This window comes from Triticum aestivum, chromosome 1D (genome assembly GCF_018294505.1).
Source record: "Triticum aestivum cultivar Chinese Spring chromosome 1D, IWGSC CS RefSeq v2.1, whole genome shotgun sequence".
In the NCBI taxonomy this organism is placed as follows: Eukaryota; Viridiplantae; Streptophyta; class Magnoliopsida; order Poales; family Poaceae; genus Triticum; species Triticum aestivum.
Genome location: NC_057796.1, coordinates 493,856,961 through 493,875,894, shown reverse-complemented (window position 1 = coordinate 493,875,894; position 18,934 = coordinate 493,856,961). Strand labels below are relative to the sequence as shown.

At 44.6% G+C, this 18,934-nt stretch overlaps 1 protein-coding gene across 1 annotated transcript; it reads right to left on the bottom strand.

The window, feature by feature from the left end:
* Positions 1 to 101: 101 nt before the first annotated feature.
* LOC123183397 (chromatin modification-related protein EAF1 B) lies at positions 102 to 12,843 on the bottom strand. Its single transcript, XM_044596194.1, has 23 exons — positions 12,701 to 12,843; positions 11,297 to 11,531; positions 11,151 to 11,205; positions 10,990 to 11,078; positions 9,514 to 10,897; positions 9,313 to 9,432; positions 8,142 to 8,399; positions 7,699 to 7,884; positions 7,439 to 7,519; positions 6,906 to 6,960; positions 6,289 to 6,812; positions 6,156 to 6,200; positions 5,989 to 6,046; positions 5,677 to 5,849; positions 5,102 to 5,140; positions 4,940 to 5,020; positions 4,466 to 4,603; positions 4,149 to 4,265; positions 3,681 to 3,781; positions 3,331 to 3,555; positions 2,871 to 3,225; positions 636 to 2,185; positions 102 to 546 (listed from the first exon to the last, which is right to left on the bottom strand). The coding sequence occupies exons 2-22, from the start codon at positions 11,383 to 11,385 to the stop codon at positions 707 to 709; spliced, it is 5,652 nt and encodes a 1,883-aa protein (XP_044452129.1). The 5' UTR covers positions 11,386 to 11,531; positions 12,701 to 12,843; the 3' UTR covers positions 102 to 546; positions 636 to 706.
* Positions 12,844 to 18,934: the final 6,091 nt, after the last annotated feature.

Genomic DNA, 18,934 nt, shown 5'->3' with positions numbered 1-18,934 from the left:
GGAAAATAGTAGTGCATGGAACAGCCAGCCGCTGAGCTCAGCCGTTTGCCGGGACGGGTGAGGTACAAGTAGATTACAGTAGCACTGCTGAATAGACGATAGATGGATGGATCCAATGCAAACGGGGCACTCTTTCAACTTTATGTTGACATATAATCAACTTCCTTGTTGTACCACTGTTATAAGTTAAAACGACAACAAGTTTATACAGTCACTACTCAGAGACACAGACTCTACCACCAACCAAGAAGCAGCAGCATGTACAGCCTTCCGGCTATCATCCATCCGACAGAGACACGGAAAACAAAACACAAGTTAGCTGTCGCACGCAACAAGCACCTCCTCCTCCACCAGCTACCATCATCATATCAAACTATCTCGCTTATCTAGACTGACTGCAGCCGACCAACCTCAAAAAGGAGGGGTGGCAATGCATTGCCAAATCATCTTCTTATCTACCACCTAACAACAAAACAGCAAAAGTCGGTTTGTTCAGGACCACTGTCAGCGGCGGCTTCCATTCCATCCCATACATTGGCCCGACACCTGACAAACACACGAAACGTCAAAACATCAGGTTGCGAGATAATATGCAGAACCTATGCCGGCGAGTCGGTAGGGAAACAAGTGCGTACCTGTACAGTAACTTTGGATTTCAGAGACAAGGGATGCTCCATGCATACGACCAGCCGGTGTCGAGATTCCGTCAGCCCGGCCCTGGATTTGGGGGAGCATACATGCTGCCCGCAGCACCTGACCCTGGGTTTGGGGGAGCATACATGCTGCCTGGACCAACTGGTCTCTGCTGGAGCTGCTGATGGTGCGGAGGAGGCAGCTGCGGCCTAGACAGCTGCTGGTGGTGCCACGAGCCACCCACCTCTTGTCCATGCACAGGCAGCAACCCGCCTGAAATCTGCCTCTGCAGCATGCCTTGGCTGGATGATGATCCACCTGAAATCTGCCTCTGCAGCATGCCTTGGCTGGATGATGTTCCACCTGAAATCTGCCTCTGCAGCATGCCTTGGCTAGACGAAGGCGGCACTGAAGTTTCGTTCCCGGCATAATTGTCCTTTGGGGAGTTGAGCGGCTTAGATGTCGATGTGACTGCAGCTGGGTCATGCGCTGAAAGCCCAGGGCTGCCTGCCTCTGAACTGTGAGATGTAGGTGTAGCTGGAATCGCCTGACTGTGCTGGACTTGGTCCATCTGTGCGTCCATCCTAGAGTCGGGCTTCATTTGGAGGCTTTGTTGCATCATCATTCTCTGAATGTTGTTCTGTGCTGGATTCATCGGCCGCTGCTGCGTGGTCACCGGGTACCTGGAATGGAGTGGGGGCGGTTGTGCACCGAAGACGGTGTGACTAGGAGGACCCTGCACCAAGCCTTGGTTACCGATATTTGGAGGCTGCTGCACTGAGGCATATAGCTTATGTTGATTCCCAGGCTGAGGTGTAACTGCTGTTGACGCTTTATTACCGGCGGAGGACCCTTGCCCATGTTGCATCAGATTTCTGTCAGCAACTTGTTTCTTGGAAGCTGTAGGAACAGCACTGGGTGGAGTTGCGTCGGCTGCAGGAGTCTGAGGTGTCACCGTGCTGTTTCCTCGTCCTAGACTCTTCATAAGCTTAGCTTGTTGACTAGCTTGGTTCCTCTGTTGTTGATTCTGCCTAGGCTGCTGTTGACCCTGCTGTTTCTTCTGCTTAGGTTCTGTAGCATTGGCAGGTCGATTGGCAAGTGCAGAGCTATCTGTTGGGCTTTGTGCAGACTGCTGCTTCTGATGCAGTGGTTGCGAAGAAGGGGTTGAAGTGACCGGAGATGCATGGTTCTGCTGCTGAATCTGCGGTCCGTTCTGCACACCAGGTACCACGCCTGCTACAGGAAGGCTGTTGTGCTGCTGAGACACCAAACGGTGTTGAAATTGCCTTTCCTTAGCCAGCTGCATAGGCATAGTAGAATATGGCTGCTGCTGTGGGCTTGGATGGCTGGTTCCTTGGGTCTGAGAAAGATGCGGGTTACCCAACATGTTCAGTGGTTGTGACATCTGATGTGGCCTTTGGGTTTGCTGAAGAGGTGAAGGAGCTGCAGCCTTGGAGAATGATGGATTCATGCTGCTGAAATGGGCAGCTTGACTATTTCCCTGTGAAACCTGCATGTGGTGTTCCGGCCTCGCCATATGCTGCTGACCAGGCTGAAAGAAAGGAAGTATCCCATCAGCACTCTGAATCACGTTAATATTTCACAACTGACAAGTTTAGTACTCCTAGTTTAAGCTTCATAGTTCGTTTAGTGAATATTGGACAACAGTCACCTTATTATTACCATCTAATGTCAAAGTTGCATGACTAGTAAATAAACCTTGTTTTAGTAGTTGACAGTCATGCAGTGTAAACAAAGGGCAGTCCTACCACTAAGACATACAAGTGTTTCAAATAGGTGTCTGAAAATGATATGAGCAAATATTTCATAACAAAAGGTACTTTCATTTACTTAACCAAGGGAATATTTTCTAAGCAGGCAACTAGTAACTCAAAACGTAGCAATAAACATGACCTTGACATAGCAGAGACTATGCAGGTTTCAAACATGTAGAGACTTGTCACATAATTAATTATGTTGGTTACAACAAGAAGCTACTATGTTCCACAGAAAACTTTTAAAAATGGCAGGACTGTCCTTTGTTTACAAAGTTTTGTAAACGAAAGCTTGTGCAAGAACAAACAGCAAGCAACACTCGTGAATCTGAAGACATAAACAGCTTGAAGGATGGAATTTTTTTACCACAGATAAAAAACAAGCGCTTTTAGGCAATTGTTTATGCATGAAAGTAAACAATTTAGATGTTTCAATAATATGAAAGAGAAAAGGAAACTCACACGAAGCATCTGCATAGGATCGCGTGGCCTCATCATAGAATTTCCAGCGGGAGACATGGCATTTGGCACTCCTTGCACACTTTTGAGTGGCATGTTTCCTGTCGATGCCATATTCAGCATTCCTGGGGAACCAGCTCTTGGAAAGCCTGCCCTGACTGCAGGCATACCTCGATTTACCCCTGTCATCATTCCAACACCATGAGCACCAGGCATCATACGAGCACCAGGACTTGTTGCAGGAACAGCTCCAGGTTGCTGAAGATTTCTACCACTGAGCATTTGATTATACTGAATCTTCTGTTGCTCATCACCCTGTATAGAGGCTGGTCTAGGAACACCATATTTCTGAGAATCCCTGTAGCAGAAATTGCATGAAACAAGAAAAAACATTGTAAATTAAATTTATCGTGCACTCCATATAATATCTGCAATTACTAGGAAGGATACTTGAAACATTTACCTAGAAGGAGCACTCAGTGTTGAAGGTGGCGAAAAGTTGCTGCCCAGAACCATACCAGGAGACCCTGGTAACCTCGAATTTGGATTGGGAGTAGGAGGAGTGGTAGTAGGACCAGCAGAACCATGTTGATTCGACAGTGTCATCCCGTTTGCATGAGAAATCTGGTTTCCACTGCCAGGTGTGACTGCATCGAGGCTCAGATTTACATCACACAGATCAAGTGGCCTGTAACAGATAGACAAGACCACAAAGATAAATGACAGAAATTAAATAGCATATAAGAAAGAAAAAATCTTGGCAATTTCCTGGAAGTGAGATCCAAAGAAGAGTTCAAAGCAACAATCACATACATCAAAATGCCCCCAGATAAGTTGTTCGGGCATGCTTGTGTAAGTGCAACAACATGAGAACTATGTGGTAGTACGATCGGCTTCAGCTCCCGGCTATTAACCTAAGGAACAAGAAAAGCATGAAGATAAGCAACACTGAAAAATACCAGTATACGTAAGAGCAGCAAAACAAAGGTACGTGAATTGTATTTCACAGAACATAAAGATTATTCTAACTATTGTTAAAAATACTAGTGCGCCGAGAAAATCCACTAACGTGTCATATTATAGCTGTTGTTATGCACGTAAAACAAAGACAAGCATGATTCTAAAACTAATACAATATGACGCAATAACTACCCGACTTCACAAAGAACAAGAAATACCAAGATTTACTCGACCTCCACTATAAATATAACTTAAAAGTTACAAAGATAGTTACATTATACCGCTGAAGTATGAGGCCTTGAAGAAAGATAGAAGGCGAACCTGTCTACGCCTGGATAGCACTTTTGGCATGAGGAGCATAATTTTTTCAAAATGTGACTTCAGATTCTCTTCCTCAAATGGTCCTTGAAGTCGCTGGAACAACTGCCTGGCACTACCCTGATGGGCATAAGAAGATCAATGTTAGATAATTGAAGTCTGTTGTGCTTCCTCAAAAAGAAGAATATTTACCATAGCCCATAGATTGAAAAGGTAAGTATCAAAGAGAGAACATTGAAGGTTTAACAGCATATCTGTGTACTCTATATATGTGCTCCCTGTCAAGCAGTAAATGCTATTAAAAGAAATTATTAACATGCCTGTGGAATGCCAGGTATGGTGAAATGATACTGTTGAGATGAACCAGAGTCTTCTGCACTGTCAGCACCATCACCAGAACTTTTATCCACAAGAACCCTATGACGCTCTTTGCATTCTTTAGGTTGTCTATGTATAGACTGCATAAATAGGATACAATTGAACTCATAAATTTTACTACTACTTACATAAAAAAGGGGAGCTCAGAAAATATATTTATGGAAGAACAACAGTGTCTAAAATTATTATGATAAAATTTAAGACCACAGAATATAATCTTTAGAGTAAAGAAAAGATACAGTTACTGCAAAGAGTGACAATACAATTGAAGCCTAACTTGCTTTGAATGGTACCAACCAATAAAAATACTCAGAAACCAGGGAATGGAAAGAAATCAAAGTTCATACTACATGTTTGAACAATATGATTAAAAATATACGACATAGAAAAAGGTTTTATCCCAGTCATGAAACTACCTTGAACTGCACAATGTTATTGATTGCATCGCTTACTAATTCCCAATTTTGACCCAAGTCATGGACAAGGACAACAAGAGCCTGCAATATTTAAGATATTTGGGTCATTACCACAAACTGAAGTGGAAAGAGGAAAAGTTACTAATTCAAACAAACAAGAACCTGATCCTCGAAGTTTGACCATCCACCACCAGATGACATCTGCCAAAAGCATACAACATTTCAGTAAGCAACATAGAAAATTAACCGTGTGCAGGATGTGCTACCCATACACTATGATGCTTAATCACAAAAGAGACTTTCAACTATCATCTCGTCCTAAATATATAGACCACAAGAATGTCCAACAAACTAAAGTATTTCATCTACCAATCAATATATCTCAATGAAGTTTTCTAATTTATATCTTGTTATTCTACGACACAACTGAAACAACTACAGCTTAATACAGCTTGCTTATCTAACCTGAGCTGGACCTATCCTGACTAGTCAGTAACATATCTACGAGTAGCATGTTTCTCTACTGCTGGTAGCAAAAGGACTGCCAAGCATATCAAATGAAACCTTATTCTTGCACGACTCCAGCAGAGTAGGGTATATAAAGAAAAATAAATGGAAGCACAACCAATCAAACCTCCCTTCCATTATAAATGACAAGGTTTCATCGACGGTGACCATATAGTGTATACGCAAACAAAGAGAAAGGAATGTGACTGTAATGTAGAGAGATGATATACCTTTAGCACTTTCACTTTTCTCCCACGGTCCTTGTTAGTGATGATCTTTATAATTTTATTAGCAGGCGCCATATTGCTCATCTGTGATGGAACTTGAGAAGGTTCTTGTTTAATATATATCCCTTGCTTCATCGTTTTAAGCTTCTTAGAAGCATGTTGACCACCATTTGCAACTATCATAAAAACATGACATTCATCCACATGTTAGGAGCTATTTAAGTTTTCTCTCAAAATACATGAAGAGCAGATAGTTAATTCTTGTATGACATAGGCCGCAAGTGCGCCATGTATATAAAGAGAGCATGGAAGTACCAATTGTTCCATTTGAATAAAATTGTTGGGTCTCTGGTCTCTTCTTCAGATAATCCTTCTGCACAGGAAGTGTTTTTTAGTGTTGAGTCTAACCAAACTAAACTAAAACTAAAAAAGAATAAACGAATATCTCAGCAACTGATATCAACAACTGGGAAAAAAAGGACCTGCTCATATTGATTAACTTGCGATCTCTGATCGTAGATCCGTCCCTGAAACATCAGAAGAAGAAGAAAATATTACTCGGATAAAACATCCCAAGCAGCAATAATAAATGGGGAGCATGCTTAAGGAATTAACCTTTACAGCAGCGGCACGTGAATTGGCTGTATTTTGAGCAGTCTTGTATCCTGGGTTCTTTTGTTTCTTCTTCTTGTTAGCTTTAGTCCATGCTTCGCTACCATCATGTCTGTCAAAATCACCTGTTGATTCATATTCCATATTTTTCCATGCGGAGGACCCACCATGTAATGGACTTTGATCATCTTGGTAGGAGTTTGTGTCTCCACTTGAAACATCTGTTTTACTTGTGACTTGGGGAGTCCCACCAGCACTAGCAGGAAATGGGCTTACAACTCGTTGTCTGGCGGCTGTGCGGATGCGCTTTGTAGGAATTCCAACAAAAGATGAAGGTCTTTTGCCATTTGAAACAAACTGCCGGTTTCCTGCCTTGCTTTCCAAGCGCGGATCATAAGACACATCAGTTTCATATGGTCTTGAACCATTAATCCTCTGCTGCATACTGTGTTTCTTCTTGTGACCCTTTTGTGACAAATAAGTAGAAGCCTCGCCTTCATCCTCATAGACATTATCCTGAGCCCACCCTGAAACAAAATATAAAAGGCTAAAGCATTAGTAAGAGCATGAGATACATACAAATACGATAGGAAAAAACTTGAGGTACTGATAAATAATACCTGCAGCAGAATCACATGCAGATGCCTCATAATCAAGTCCAGTGTTGCCAATTTTCTGCAATTATTAACTCTGTTAAACATATTTCCACAAATAAAGTGCTGCAGACAAAAATTAAAGAACTCTGGAGCGCTGGGTAATGTCTAAAAAATAAAAACGGCTAGAAAACTTCTCTTGGCATCCAGGCAGTACAGAACTTCAAAGCATGAACTAAATGTAACCAGATAACAAGAAATTCAGAGGGGTTTTTCATACAGTGATGGAAACAGAAGACCTCCACAGGCAGCAATTTGGGCCATGGAAGTGCTAAAATGTCTTGTTTTGATAATTGCTTAAATATATGTGTCTGTCCATGGTGTGGTTCATACAGTACTCCAGTAAGGTAAAACAAGACGGAAGAAACAAATTATGTTATTGCTTACACTGATACTGTCAGTCCATATAGGTGACAAACATAAGGAAGAAACTAAAAGGAAAAAAAAGCAGAGTATATTCATTATGTGTCTTGAGAAGCATGCATAAAGCTTATATTCACCTTATGATACATGAAAAGAGATTCCATGGACTCCCTGTATGCCAGCATTGCACCAGGTGGTACTGTGTAGAAGAGACTTCCCTACAGAGGAAAAAAACAGAAAACAACGCTGCTGAGGTAAATGCATACATGTTGCTAGTTGGAGAGACAGGGGTAACTGTGCCTACGGGTATTTATTAGGACACTTAGCATGAGATGTCTTGCAAAAAGGAAGTACTGAAACTTAATCACCAACACTACAGAAAGTTGTGGCAAGTAACCTGTGAAAGTTGATCAGACACTTTCAAGATGCCGAAGTCATTCGGCCTGTCAGGTGTAGGTGGTGCTTCAGTCAACACAGCAGAATCAGAAGCCTGACTGCTATATTCAAGAAATCGAACTGCATAATCCTGAATATGAGATCGAAGAGGATGTATAGACTGTTCCGCTTCCAAGCTTTCATTGCCCTATACAAATTGACAGATAATGTCAACATCACAGATCTTAGACACATCAGGATCAGGTGATGCCTGATGTGATCTACATTCCAATAGAGTACTCAAGACATGATTTTATGAGGATGAAACTGTTAACGAATTATATTTTACTCAGTTGCCAGAAAGATCCATCAATATGCTGGTACTAAGAAGGAACATGTGCCATATCATGAAAACATATAAACACAAACCGCGACAAAATGTTGCTTGGAACTAGTTTTACATACCTGTTGTTTCTCAGCTTTGGTTCCAGTAGGCTTTGTCTCTCCTAGCATATTTGAATTATTTTTTTGCATCACTTTAGCTGTACCAACAGTAGTTAGGACAGCCTCAGCTGAACGCCAAAAACTCATGACACCCTTTGCAAGAATTCTACTGACAGTTTTCTGCTTTCTAAGAATGCTTGCTTGGTCAAACTTGGCCAGACCATCGGAGGCAATCCAATGGCACACTTGAGATGCAGCCGTAATTCTCCATAGGCGTTCCTGTTAATCAGACCGTCAGATTGCACTAGGACAACATGACTAACTCTAAAAAAATGAGTAAACTAGATCAGAGGTCCTAAACTAGAACTGAAGTATCACTAAGATCCCCGAATCTGAAAATTAATTCGGCAGGCCCCTAAATTTGTAGTACACACAAAACAAGCTAATTGTGTCAATTTAGATCATTAGAACTATTATAAGTTAGCTAAAACTGTTGAACATACGAGTAAAATAGAGGTGCAATACTGATACAGTTCAATCAAATCAAAGATCCATATGGCATTTTGCAGGTACAATGAATTTTTCTTATCTAAAAGTGGTGGCATGTCAACTGGACAAATGTACCAAGCTAACACCAATCTACGCAGACACAGATTGTTTAAGTTGGTCTGTGAACAATCGATGCAGTAAACTGAAGTCACATAGGGTCTGTTTCGATGCTGCCCAGGCTAGCCCCACCTACGATGGCACGCCAATATATTGGCAAACGATTTGGCTGCCGCTGTCTCGCCAACAATTTGGCGTGGAGATGAACTGGAGAGGTGCAAGAGCCTTAGCAAGTGAAATAGTTGGTGCCCATCCAAACGTGTGTCCGGCGCTCGGGTCAACGCCAATTATTTGGCTGGGCTGTTCTAGGCTCCAACCCAAACGTACCCATAACTATCAACTTCATTGCCAAATATTTGCTTCTGCATAACCACTGCACTTTAGCTAAGTTACTAAAGTGTAAACGACCCAAGTTACACAGTTTTGCAAGTTCAGGGAGCTGACCAAAGCGGCAATTCAATATAAGTTTGGGGCCCATTGTTACATAAGACAAAAATGTACAAGTACTTTAGAAATAATAGCGACCAGATTCAGTGTGCCTCCATGCAAGTTTGAGAAAGAAATAGAAAGAACAGTTAGAAAATACCTGCATGAAATCATTGGCCATCCAAGCCATCTCCTCGAGGACAAAATCCCAGTGACCCTTTCTCCTCCTTTCTAAAGATATATTACATGGAGATCGTTCACAAGCTCTCTTGAGACTCACCTATTGTACAAAATTATCTTCACTCTTGTAAGAACAAGACTAATATTACAGGATTAAAAAAACGCTAACACCTAACAGTACCTCTATAAGACGAGCTTCTCGAAGGATAGAATCTTCGTGTTCCTTGTCTGTCATCTTATTGACGCTCTCCCCATTTTTTTGAATCTCACTCTCCGCCTTCGACCCATCAGTTTTTAATGATGGTGTAGAATCAACCAAAGTAGCAGAGCCTATAACGATAGGATGGGCGGAGTTAGAATCCCCATGACAACTGTCAATCCTCTCCAAACCTGGACCTCCATTATTGTTCACAATTTGTCCTGGATATGAGCAGCTTGTGTCCTTCTGTACAACCATTGCATCATCAAAAGTTTCCATTTCAACTTTGACACGGGCACGAGTACTAACTTCAGGTGGTACAGGACTAGAATTTCCAGTCACAGAAGTAGGCCTGCTAGAACGTTCCGGTTGTCCACCAGCCTTGCTAGAAATACCACTGATGTCCGGGTCTTCATGCGATTTTCCATCAATATTCATTGGAACTGGATTATTATCATCAGCTCCATTGTCAATAGTACTGGCAATGTCTTCACAACATGGATCTGTCACATTTTTGTGCAAAGTGGCAGCTTGGACAGCAGAGACAGGAATCATACTGCTGTTATCCAGTTCACCTACATGGACTTGGGCCATACCTTCATCCAGGTGATTATTGCCAACCTTCTCAGCAGCAGCACATGTTTCTGTCTTATCATGTGTGCATGCGCTAGAATAAGATGACCTTAGAACGGCTTTTGAAGTAGCATCAGGGGGTTCTATTGATGCACCTTCTTCAGCTATCTTCCCGCGTTCATCAGGCTGCTGATTGCGATTCACATAATTGGGCACCATTTCGTCATATTCCACCGGTTCGATCTTTACTATGCGGTGGCCTTTGCGGACGGCTTGAATCCCATTCAACTCAATTGTAACATGTTTGTCAGAAGCTTTATTCGGCCCATTGTCGCACTTTGGTCCTGCCTGGTTTAAATTTGAACCATAGGATACACCAAGATCATCTGCTCGTTTTTCCTTGACCACACCCCTTGCATCTTTTGGTTCCGAAGCTGTAGCAGGAATCACAGGAGATGTAACAGAAGTCACGTTAGCACTCTCCCTAGATTGCTTTGACCTGTTGCGTCGAACATATGCCTGGCTCTTCACTCCAAGGCGTGACAAACCAGAATCATCAGCTCTTTTTACATTGTTGTGGCCCTCAGCAGACTGTCTGGGTTGAGCTACATTAGCTCTTCTGGATCCTCTCTTTACAACTTTCTCCTTCACAACGCCATTGTTATTACCACCAAAAAGCATAAGATTATCTGCTGTGTTGGTTTCGCGACACAGTGAGCTTCCTGGTTTGCCACTACTCTCAACTGAATCCCCACGAGGTGATGCAGCAAACGTAAAGCTGCCTTTAGCTTCGCTGCAATGCAATTGACAGCACAAAAGAGGCTTCTAAATCAACTCATGGCAATGTGATCAAATGCTACATCGGGATCAGGAAGCAATCATTACCTTATCACATTTTGTTCCGCTGTGAGAGAAGTGGACTGCACACTGATTGATTGTACACGGTCAACCTTGAAATCTAATGGGTTGCCACCCTGTAAAAAAATAGGAGTAATTAGAGAAAGTGAACAGCAATATCCAATCTGGAAGATAACCTGCAAACTTACTTTCTCCAGAAATTCCAGCTCCCTCCTCCGTTCTTCACGGACATCATACTCCTGCCTGAAATTCATAATCGCACTGTTAAGTCATACACCTGCCATACTCAACCATCCAGAGAAAAATGCAGGGAGATCTTATATCAGTAGCCCACCTGAGCTCCTCCTGAGCTTTTTCAATGGCCACACTGCGTGGTGAAGACTTGGTACTGACACTAACGCCGTATTCAATCATTCCACCCATAGAACGCGGCTCAGGCTGAGTCTTCACAGTAGCGCAGAAGCCAAAGAATTCATCGCTCACACACCGCTAGATTCGCCGGCGAAATTACGCAGACAGGGCGTCTACGACGAGACGGTTATCTTCCCGCAAACCGCCACAGGCAATAGCTGCAACAGAAGAGAGAAACAGACAGAACGTAAATGTAAATAAACAGAAAAGGCAAAGCATTGAGCAGCAATAACGACAACGGTTGGGCTGGTCGACAACAGGTAGTACATTTTGGGTATGTATCTATATCCAAGGGGGGGGAAACAGGACAGGACAGATCATCATGCAAAGTGTGCCGCGACGACATTGCAATTAAACAGTGAGTAACGCTTTGGCTCTACGGTAACATTTGGACACGTTCCGGTTATCTATCTATCTATATCAAATGGAAAAACAGCCCAATTCTGCCTGCAAAGCGTGCCAGGAAGGAATCACAATTAAACAGCGTGTGACGCTTGGACGCTACGGTAATATTTGGACGTTCCGGGCATCTGTCTATATCCAAGGAGAAAACCGCCAAATCAGCCTGCAAAGCATGCCACGACGGCATCGCAATTAAACAGCAAGTAACGCTTGGGCGCTACGGTAACATCTGGACACGTTTCAGGTATCTATCTATACCCAAGGGGAGAACGGCACAGCCCAATTCTGTCTGCAAAGGGTGCCATGACAGGCAGCGTCGCAGTTAAACAGCGAGTGATGCTTCGGCGGTACGGTAACATTGGGACAGGTTTCGGGTATCTATCTATATATCCAAGGGGAAAACAGCACAGCCCAATTCTGTCTGCAAAGCGTGCCACGACAGGCAGCGTCGCAGTTAAACAGCGAGTGATGCTTCGGCGTAACGGCAACACTCGGACAGCCCAGTTCTGCCCGCACGCCATGCCGCGACTGCACAGCGCAATTAAGAACCGGGTAGCGGTCAGGCGCCTCATCAAACGACATATGTGCACGTGTGCCGGACATCAATCTACCCACCCAGGGAAACCGCCCCGATTCCGCCTGCGGCCTGCTAGGGTATATGCCGCAATTAAAACTAACTACACGGCGCTGAAGGCGCAAAGCGGGCATTATTTAGGGCACGGCAGCGACGTTCCAGCCGCGCCCTCTCCGTCAGAGGGTGGGAAACACGGGCGCGTCGGCAACGGGAGCAGGGTGAAATGCGGCCGGGGCCTGATCACGGCCCTGGCCGGCGGCCCTCGGCCCGGCGGGCATTTCACGGCGCGGCGGGCGCGGCCGGGGCAGCGGCGCGGGGCCGGAGGAAGGAGGAATGGGGCGTGAGACGTACCTCGGGGGCCGCGGCCCGCGGAGCTAGGGTTAGGGTTTGGGGCGGAGGCGCGCGGGGCGGGGCGCGGCGCGGCGCGGGTCGAAGTGGTCCTCCGGGCGCCGCGGGGGAGCGCGGGGCGGCGGGCGGCGGCGAGGTGGGCGGCGCGGGGGCGCGGAGGGTCGCCGGAGACGCGCGCGCGCGGGGTTGGAAAGCGGGCGGGGGACGGGCGGGGGCCAGGCGAGAGGAGAGAGACAAGGAGGGAGGCAGCGCGTGTATTTTATTTCGATCGCTGTCAGAGTCGGGCCCCACCTCCCGGCCTCTCCCTCGTGGGTCGTGGCCGGCTGCGGTGTGCGGTCTGGTCTCCAGTCCGGGTCCGGGTCCGGCCGCATTTCTCTTTGGATTCCTGGCTCGACGGGACCGACCGGTCGGGCAGGGGTTTCCTGGCTCGACACGGCTTCGTTCGAACTTTGTTCTCTTTGGATTCTTTTGAGTGGTTTTGAGATGGAGTGGCTTTGGTCTATTATTAGGAGATGTTTTGAATTTGGCATGAGCAATGGTGAGATGTGGCTCCCGCGGGCCTAATGAGGTTTCTTCGACGAGCCTGGATTTTGATGCGAGCGAGCGTGAGATGAAGCTTCGAGATGGGTTTTGGAGGCAGTGAAAAGTATTACCCCCGTCTCAAATTAGTTGTCTTACATCTGTCTATATACGGATGTATCTAACACTAGAACGTGTCTAGATACATTCATATCTAGACATGTCTAAAGAACTAATATGGGGCGGAGGGGGTCTATTCTAGCGCGAGTGATTGTGAGATGCAACTTGGGATATGGAAGATTCTAAATGTTTAATCTTGGCGCGGAAGAGGGTGGCACCCATCTTCGAGGGAATCTCAAGCAGTTTAAAAGGTTTGAACTTTGGGGGCCAGGCGGGCTTTTGTCGGTTTTCGGTTAAACGTGTTTGGACTCAAGCATGATTTAGTTGTGTTGGAGCTGTGTTTTTGGTTTGATTGTGCAATTTTGTTAGCACGGCAATTTAATTTAAATTGGCATCAGTTTATTATTATAAATAGTTATGGATGCTTATTAAAAGGTGATATCTCAGAAGGGGACGCGATGGAAGCATAACTACGTGAAAATGGGTCTGAGGTGTAGATTTTTTTAATATATAAATGGTCCTTTGTTTCCCGCGGGGAAATGTGCATATGGGATAACTACAACATTACTGCTTTGTAATATTATTACATTATCTAACCTTGTTCGATCTTAATTGCGTAATTTTACAGCTCCTCTTCTTTCCACCGGCTTGGATACCTTGTAGTGTTCAGCTCATACCATCGGTCAGAAGCTCGATCATCCCCGGGCACCTCTCGATCTAACAACACAATCGCCTTCTGCGTGGATAGTTAAGATGGTTGTGGCTTTAATTGAATATCCAAATGCCATTTGGGACTAGCTCCCAAGTCGTTCCAATGTTTTCTTCAATATATCCATAGCTACTAGTGCACGCTCGGTTCTGATTATTAAATCAGCTTTAGACATGCTTCACATGTCCTTAATAGTTGTGTGCCGAAGAATTTCAAGGTAGCTAGCATGGGAGAAGAGAATTTATTGGTCTGCATATAGTGGTTAGAAACTCAGATGAGTTAACTCGAAGACAACGAAACCATTTTTTCTTTCAGAAAGGTTAAAACGTCCTTAAACCAGTTCAATTAGAGAATACCGTGCAGAACTCGGTAACACACCAACATTGTTATCTCATATAGTCAACTTAGGGCATCTCTAACCGATGCCTCAGAAGAGCTAAACTCCTCAAAAGATTCCCTTTTGAGGTGTTAAGCTACACCTCGCCAAACTATTATTTGTTTTAGATGCTCAAGATTTTGAGGAGAAGCCTCTGCCACTCTCACTTTTGGGCAGCTGAAAGGAGTTCTCATGAAAGTACTGCCTTTCTCCTAGCTCGACTGCATTCATGCCGGCACCGAGTGCTTTGCCTCTCACCTACACCCCACAGCCTCCGCCGACCTCCGGCCCCACTTTGATTCCCTTGCTGACAACAGTTGTTGCCAAAATTGACACATCTAGCCCCCGTTGTCGCTTGAACTCGTCAACGAGAAGGGCCACCACGGAGACGCATTTCGTCAGGAAAGGAACTGACCGAGCGCCTGCGCAGCCCCTGGAGCTCCTTCCAGCATGCCCTCCTCCTCTCTGCGCTCGCCTCACGATGCTCCTCCTTCGGCGCTCGGTCGGGGTCAACCACCGCCCAACAGTTCGCCGGCTTGCCTTTGGCGCTGATAAAATGAGGCAACATCTGGCGGAAGGTGTTGCGTTGGGTCTCCACGACAGATAAACATAATGGGTCTTCTTTAAATGTGAAAAGGACAGAGTAGGTGCTCACATGGTTGTTGATGCTTGCATTCAAACAATGTGATGAGCTCAATGTTGGCTTAATATTGTTTTTATATTGGAAAGGAGAATACATTGATCTATTATTCAGAGAAGTCTAATGAATGATGCCGAACAAGTTGCTAGAGATTATGTGCCAAAGGACGCAATATGCAAGTTTATTCATGTGGAGGCAGAGACGAAGCAAGCGTGCAGACCAAAAAGAAGTCAACAGAGAAGGACAAAAGTGTTTAGGAAGATGGCAATGAACACAATAAGATGAAGAAAGTATCACTAGTAGAAAAAGGGCCTATTTGTCCCGGTTCGTAAGGGCCATTTGTCCCAGTTTTTGAACCGGGACTAAAGTGTTGGTATTAATGCCCTAGACCTTTAGTCCCGGTTCTTACACAAACCGGGACAGATGGGCCTCCACGTGGCCGGTGCGGCGAGCCTAGGCAGGAGGCCCTTTGGTCTCGGTTGGTGGCACCAACCGGGACCAATAGGCATCCACGCGTCAACATTTCAGGGGCTGGGTTTTTTTTGAAAGGGGGGTTTTGGGGGGTTAATTTAGGTGTTTCATATATTGTGTTAGCTAGCTAATTAATAGAGAGAAGTGTCCTCTCTTATCTCCGTGCTTGGTCGACGCTACGTACTATACGTATAGAGAGGACTAGACATGTTAGCTAGTAAGCAAATGAAGGAAACAGAAGATCGTCACGAACATATGCATACAGAGAGAAGTGATATCGACCACCTCTCCTTCTCTGAGAGATTGGTCGAACAACAAGTTCTCGTATATCTATCCGACGCTACTGGCTACATATATACAATATAATTATCTCTTACAATATAATCTCCTAATTCCAAATGAACTCAGGGTCCACATGTGTAACACCCCGGTTGTAACTTTCCATATTTGTAACTCCAACTCTTGCTATTTTCGGCTATGTGTTATGATTTCCCTTCGTGGTCGGGTTTTGTTTTTCGTTTTGCATTTTGTTCATGTCATGCATCCCATATCATGTCATCATGTGCATCTCATTTGCATACGTGTTCGTCTCATGCATCCGAGCATTTTTCCCGTTGTCCGTTTTGCAATACGGCACTCCCACATGCACCGGCGCACCCCCTCTTGTTTCTTTTCATGAGCGGGTGTTGAACGTTCTCGGAATGGACCGAGTCTTGCCAAGTGGCCTTGGTATAACACTGGTAGACCACCTGTCAAGTTTCGTTCCATTTGAAGGTCGTTTGATGCTGCAACGGTTAACCGGGTAACCGCAAAGTCCTTTTGTGTGTTGCAGTAAAACCCCCCTTCAAACAGCCCAAAAACCCACCTAAGTCCCCTCCTGCTCTCGGTCGTTCGATCACGATCGTGTGGGCGAAAACCGCACTCCATTTGGAGTCTCCTAGCTCCCTCTACCTATAAAAACACCTCCCCCTCCGAAATCCCGGGTCCAAACCCTAGCCAATCGCCCCCGCCGCCACCGGACGCATCCCTGCCACCGCGCCCGGCCAACCAGGGGCCGCCACGTCACCCTGCCGGCTCTCTCTCTCTCCTCCCGCGTCGCGGCCCGCAGGGCCCGTGCCTGGCCCTCCCGGCCCGCTCCTCCCACGCCGCCCAGTACTGGGGCGGGAGTTCGGGAGTATTGCCATAACTCGTATAACAGATGCTTTTCGAAGGTTGAGGTACACGATTTCCGAAGGTTTCTTGGTTATGTGTTGACGGATGGATACAGCTGGATCTAGGGATTGCTAGTTTGGGTGATATATTTTTGTGTCCCCTGTATCCCCAACACCAGATTGCATAACCAGAAAGTTTCGGGAGTTTATAAGTGGGAATTCAAGTAGTTCCTAGGATATCTTTCCGACAGACGCATGATATGAGATTGGGGTTCGACGTCTAGTGGTCCGCCTTTCCACGGTTGGTTTTATAGTGGTCTCGTAGTGTCTTAAAGATTCCTTGGCTATGCCGACTCGGGGACGCTTCGTATGTCATGTGCACTGCCTTGTACATGATGGTGATGTACGATCGAGCCCGTGTGGGCCCCACCACGAAAACTTCGGACGAAATCTCTATCATATGTTTGTTCCGGCTTACTCTGCGAGCCAATCCTTTGTTTTGTTTTAAGTTGTGGTATTCGAGTTGCTTCATTGTCAGGTGTTGATTCCCTACCTTTCCTATGCGGTGTTCTCATACTTCTATGTGAATACCAATCCCTCTTGATCATCGAGATTGTCATCCCAATTCTTTCCAACCGGCGTGCTTCTCTTCAAGTGCATCCAGTCATCCCAACATTCGCAAGATCAATTCTAAGTTTTCTCAACGGTATCCATTCCATCTGCCCAAGTTGCCTTTGTTTTCCCGCCCTCCCACCCTTTTTCTTCAAGGACTCAGATTTCTTAATCAAGTATCCATCTTATAGATGGGAAGTCTTTCCATTCTTTTTCGTCAATGTTCTTATCCGGTGATTTCCCATGAAGATACTAACGGAGCTTCAAGTTTATCATTCTTTGTTCTTTTATCTTCCTCGGTGGTTTCAATGCAAGCTTTCGGTGTTGATCGTATCCTTTCATCGTTACAAATGTTTTCTCATGCCGATGCACCTCTTAATCATCCACCTCTTGCTATTCATGTTTATCTGGAGTGCTGAAGGTATCCCAGAGGATTCATGTTTTCTATTCTTAATCCTTTCTAGCTATTTCGAGGTCTTACCTTATTCAAGCCATTTAATTGAACCGACGCAATCTCTCTTTTAAATCATTCAACAGTGTATCTTTTGAGTGGGCCCTAACCCACAGGTCTTTTCCCAGGATCTTACCTGACTCTTCTAATTTTCCCGAAGCTATTCTCAAATTCATTTAAAAGTTTGACGTAAGAATGAATTTCATCAGTCATATGCCTTTGTCCAAGATCTTCCAAATTCTTTCATCGTTGATTCAACTTTTCCATTCTAAATTGTTCCGAAGTGCCTCAATAATTCATGGTGGTTCTCATCATCATTCTCAACATTTGAAGACCGAAGAAGGATTTCTTCTAAATCTTGTCCATTCTCTTGAAGATTCATGGCTCTAACTTGTTGCCGTCCTCTCATAATTGTTTTGAGTGTGAGAATTCTTTTCACCCATCCGAAGCAATTCAGGAGTCTTTTCAGTTTGATTCTTTGGAACTCATCATCTCAGAATTATTCATTCTCAGCTTTCAGCTCTCGTTCTCGAATTCTTCCAGTGCATCATTCAAGTATTATCTAGTCAGCTCGGGATCTCTGCGTTCACTTGTATCTAAATTCTCTCAAGTATCTTCGTTCATTTTCTAATTTTTCCCGATGTTTCTTTATCTTTTCTTCGTTCATTTTCAATTCTTACAGTGGTTCGTTCAAGATTTCTATTCCTTCGTTATCATATCAATTCATTCGTTGTTTCCAAATCCTACCGGTGGTTCCATCAAGACCTTCCCAAGTTTGCGCCATCTATCTTAATCCTTTCTACGAGAGTAAGTACTATGACAAATCCATTGCTTGTCATCAATTAATTGGTGAAGGATGAGCATAATGTAATTCTTATTCTTGCTTCATCGAGTAAATTCAATTCCTTATTCCGGAGGTTCATCAAAATTCTTGATTTCATTTGTTCATCTTTCTTTCCGGAGTTCCAAGTTGAAAGATCGAGGATGTCGCCTATAGGGGGGGGTGAATAGGCGCTTTAAAATAATTACGGTTTAGGCTTGAACAAATGCGGAATAAACCTAGCGGTTAATTTGTCAAGCACAAAACCTACAACAACTAGGCTCACCTATGTGCACCAACAACTTATGCTAAGCAAGATAAACAACTAGGTGATAGCAAGATATATAACAAGAAACAATATGGCTATC

What these genes read in the sequence shown, in the direction of transcription:
- LOC123183397 (XM_044596194.1), bottom strand. Translation starts at nt 11,385, where the DNA reads ATGGGTGGAATGATTGAATACGGCGTTAGTGTCAGTACCAAGTCTTCA. An exon ending in GCGGAACAAAATGTGATAAG is followed by an intron (nt 10,898 to 10,989) that starts GTAATGATTGCT and finishes ATTGCATTGCAG; the next exon opens with CGAAGCTAAAGGCAGCTTTA. An exon ending in ATAACATTGTGCAGTTCAAG is followed by an intron (nt 4,604 to 4,939) that starts GTAGTTTCATGA and finishes CTATTTATGCAG; the next exon opens with TCTATACATAGACAACCTAA.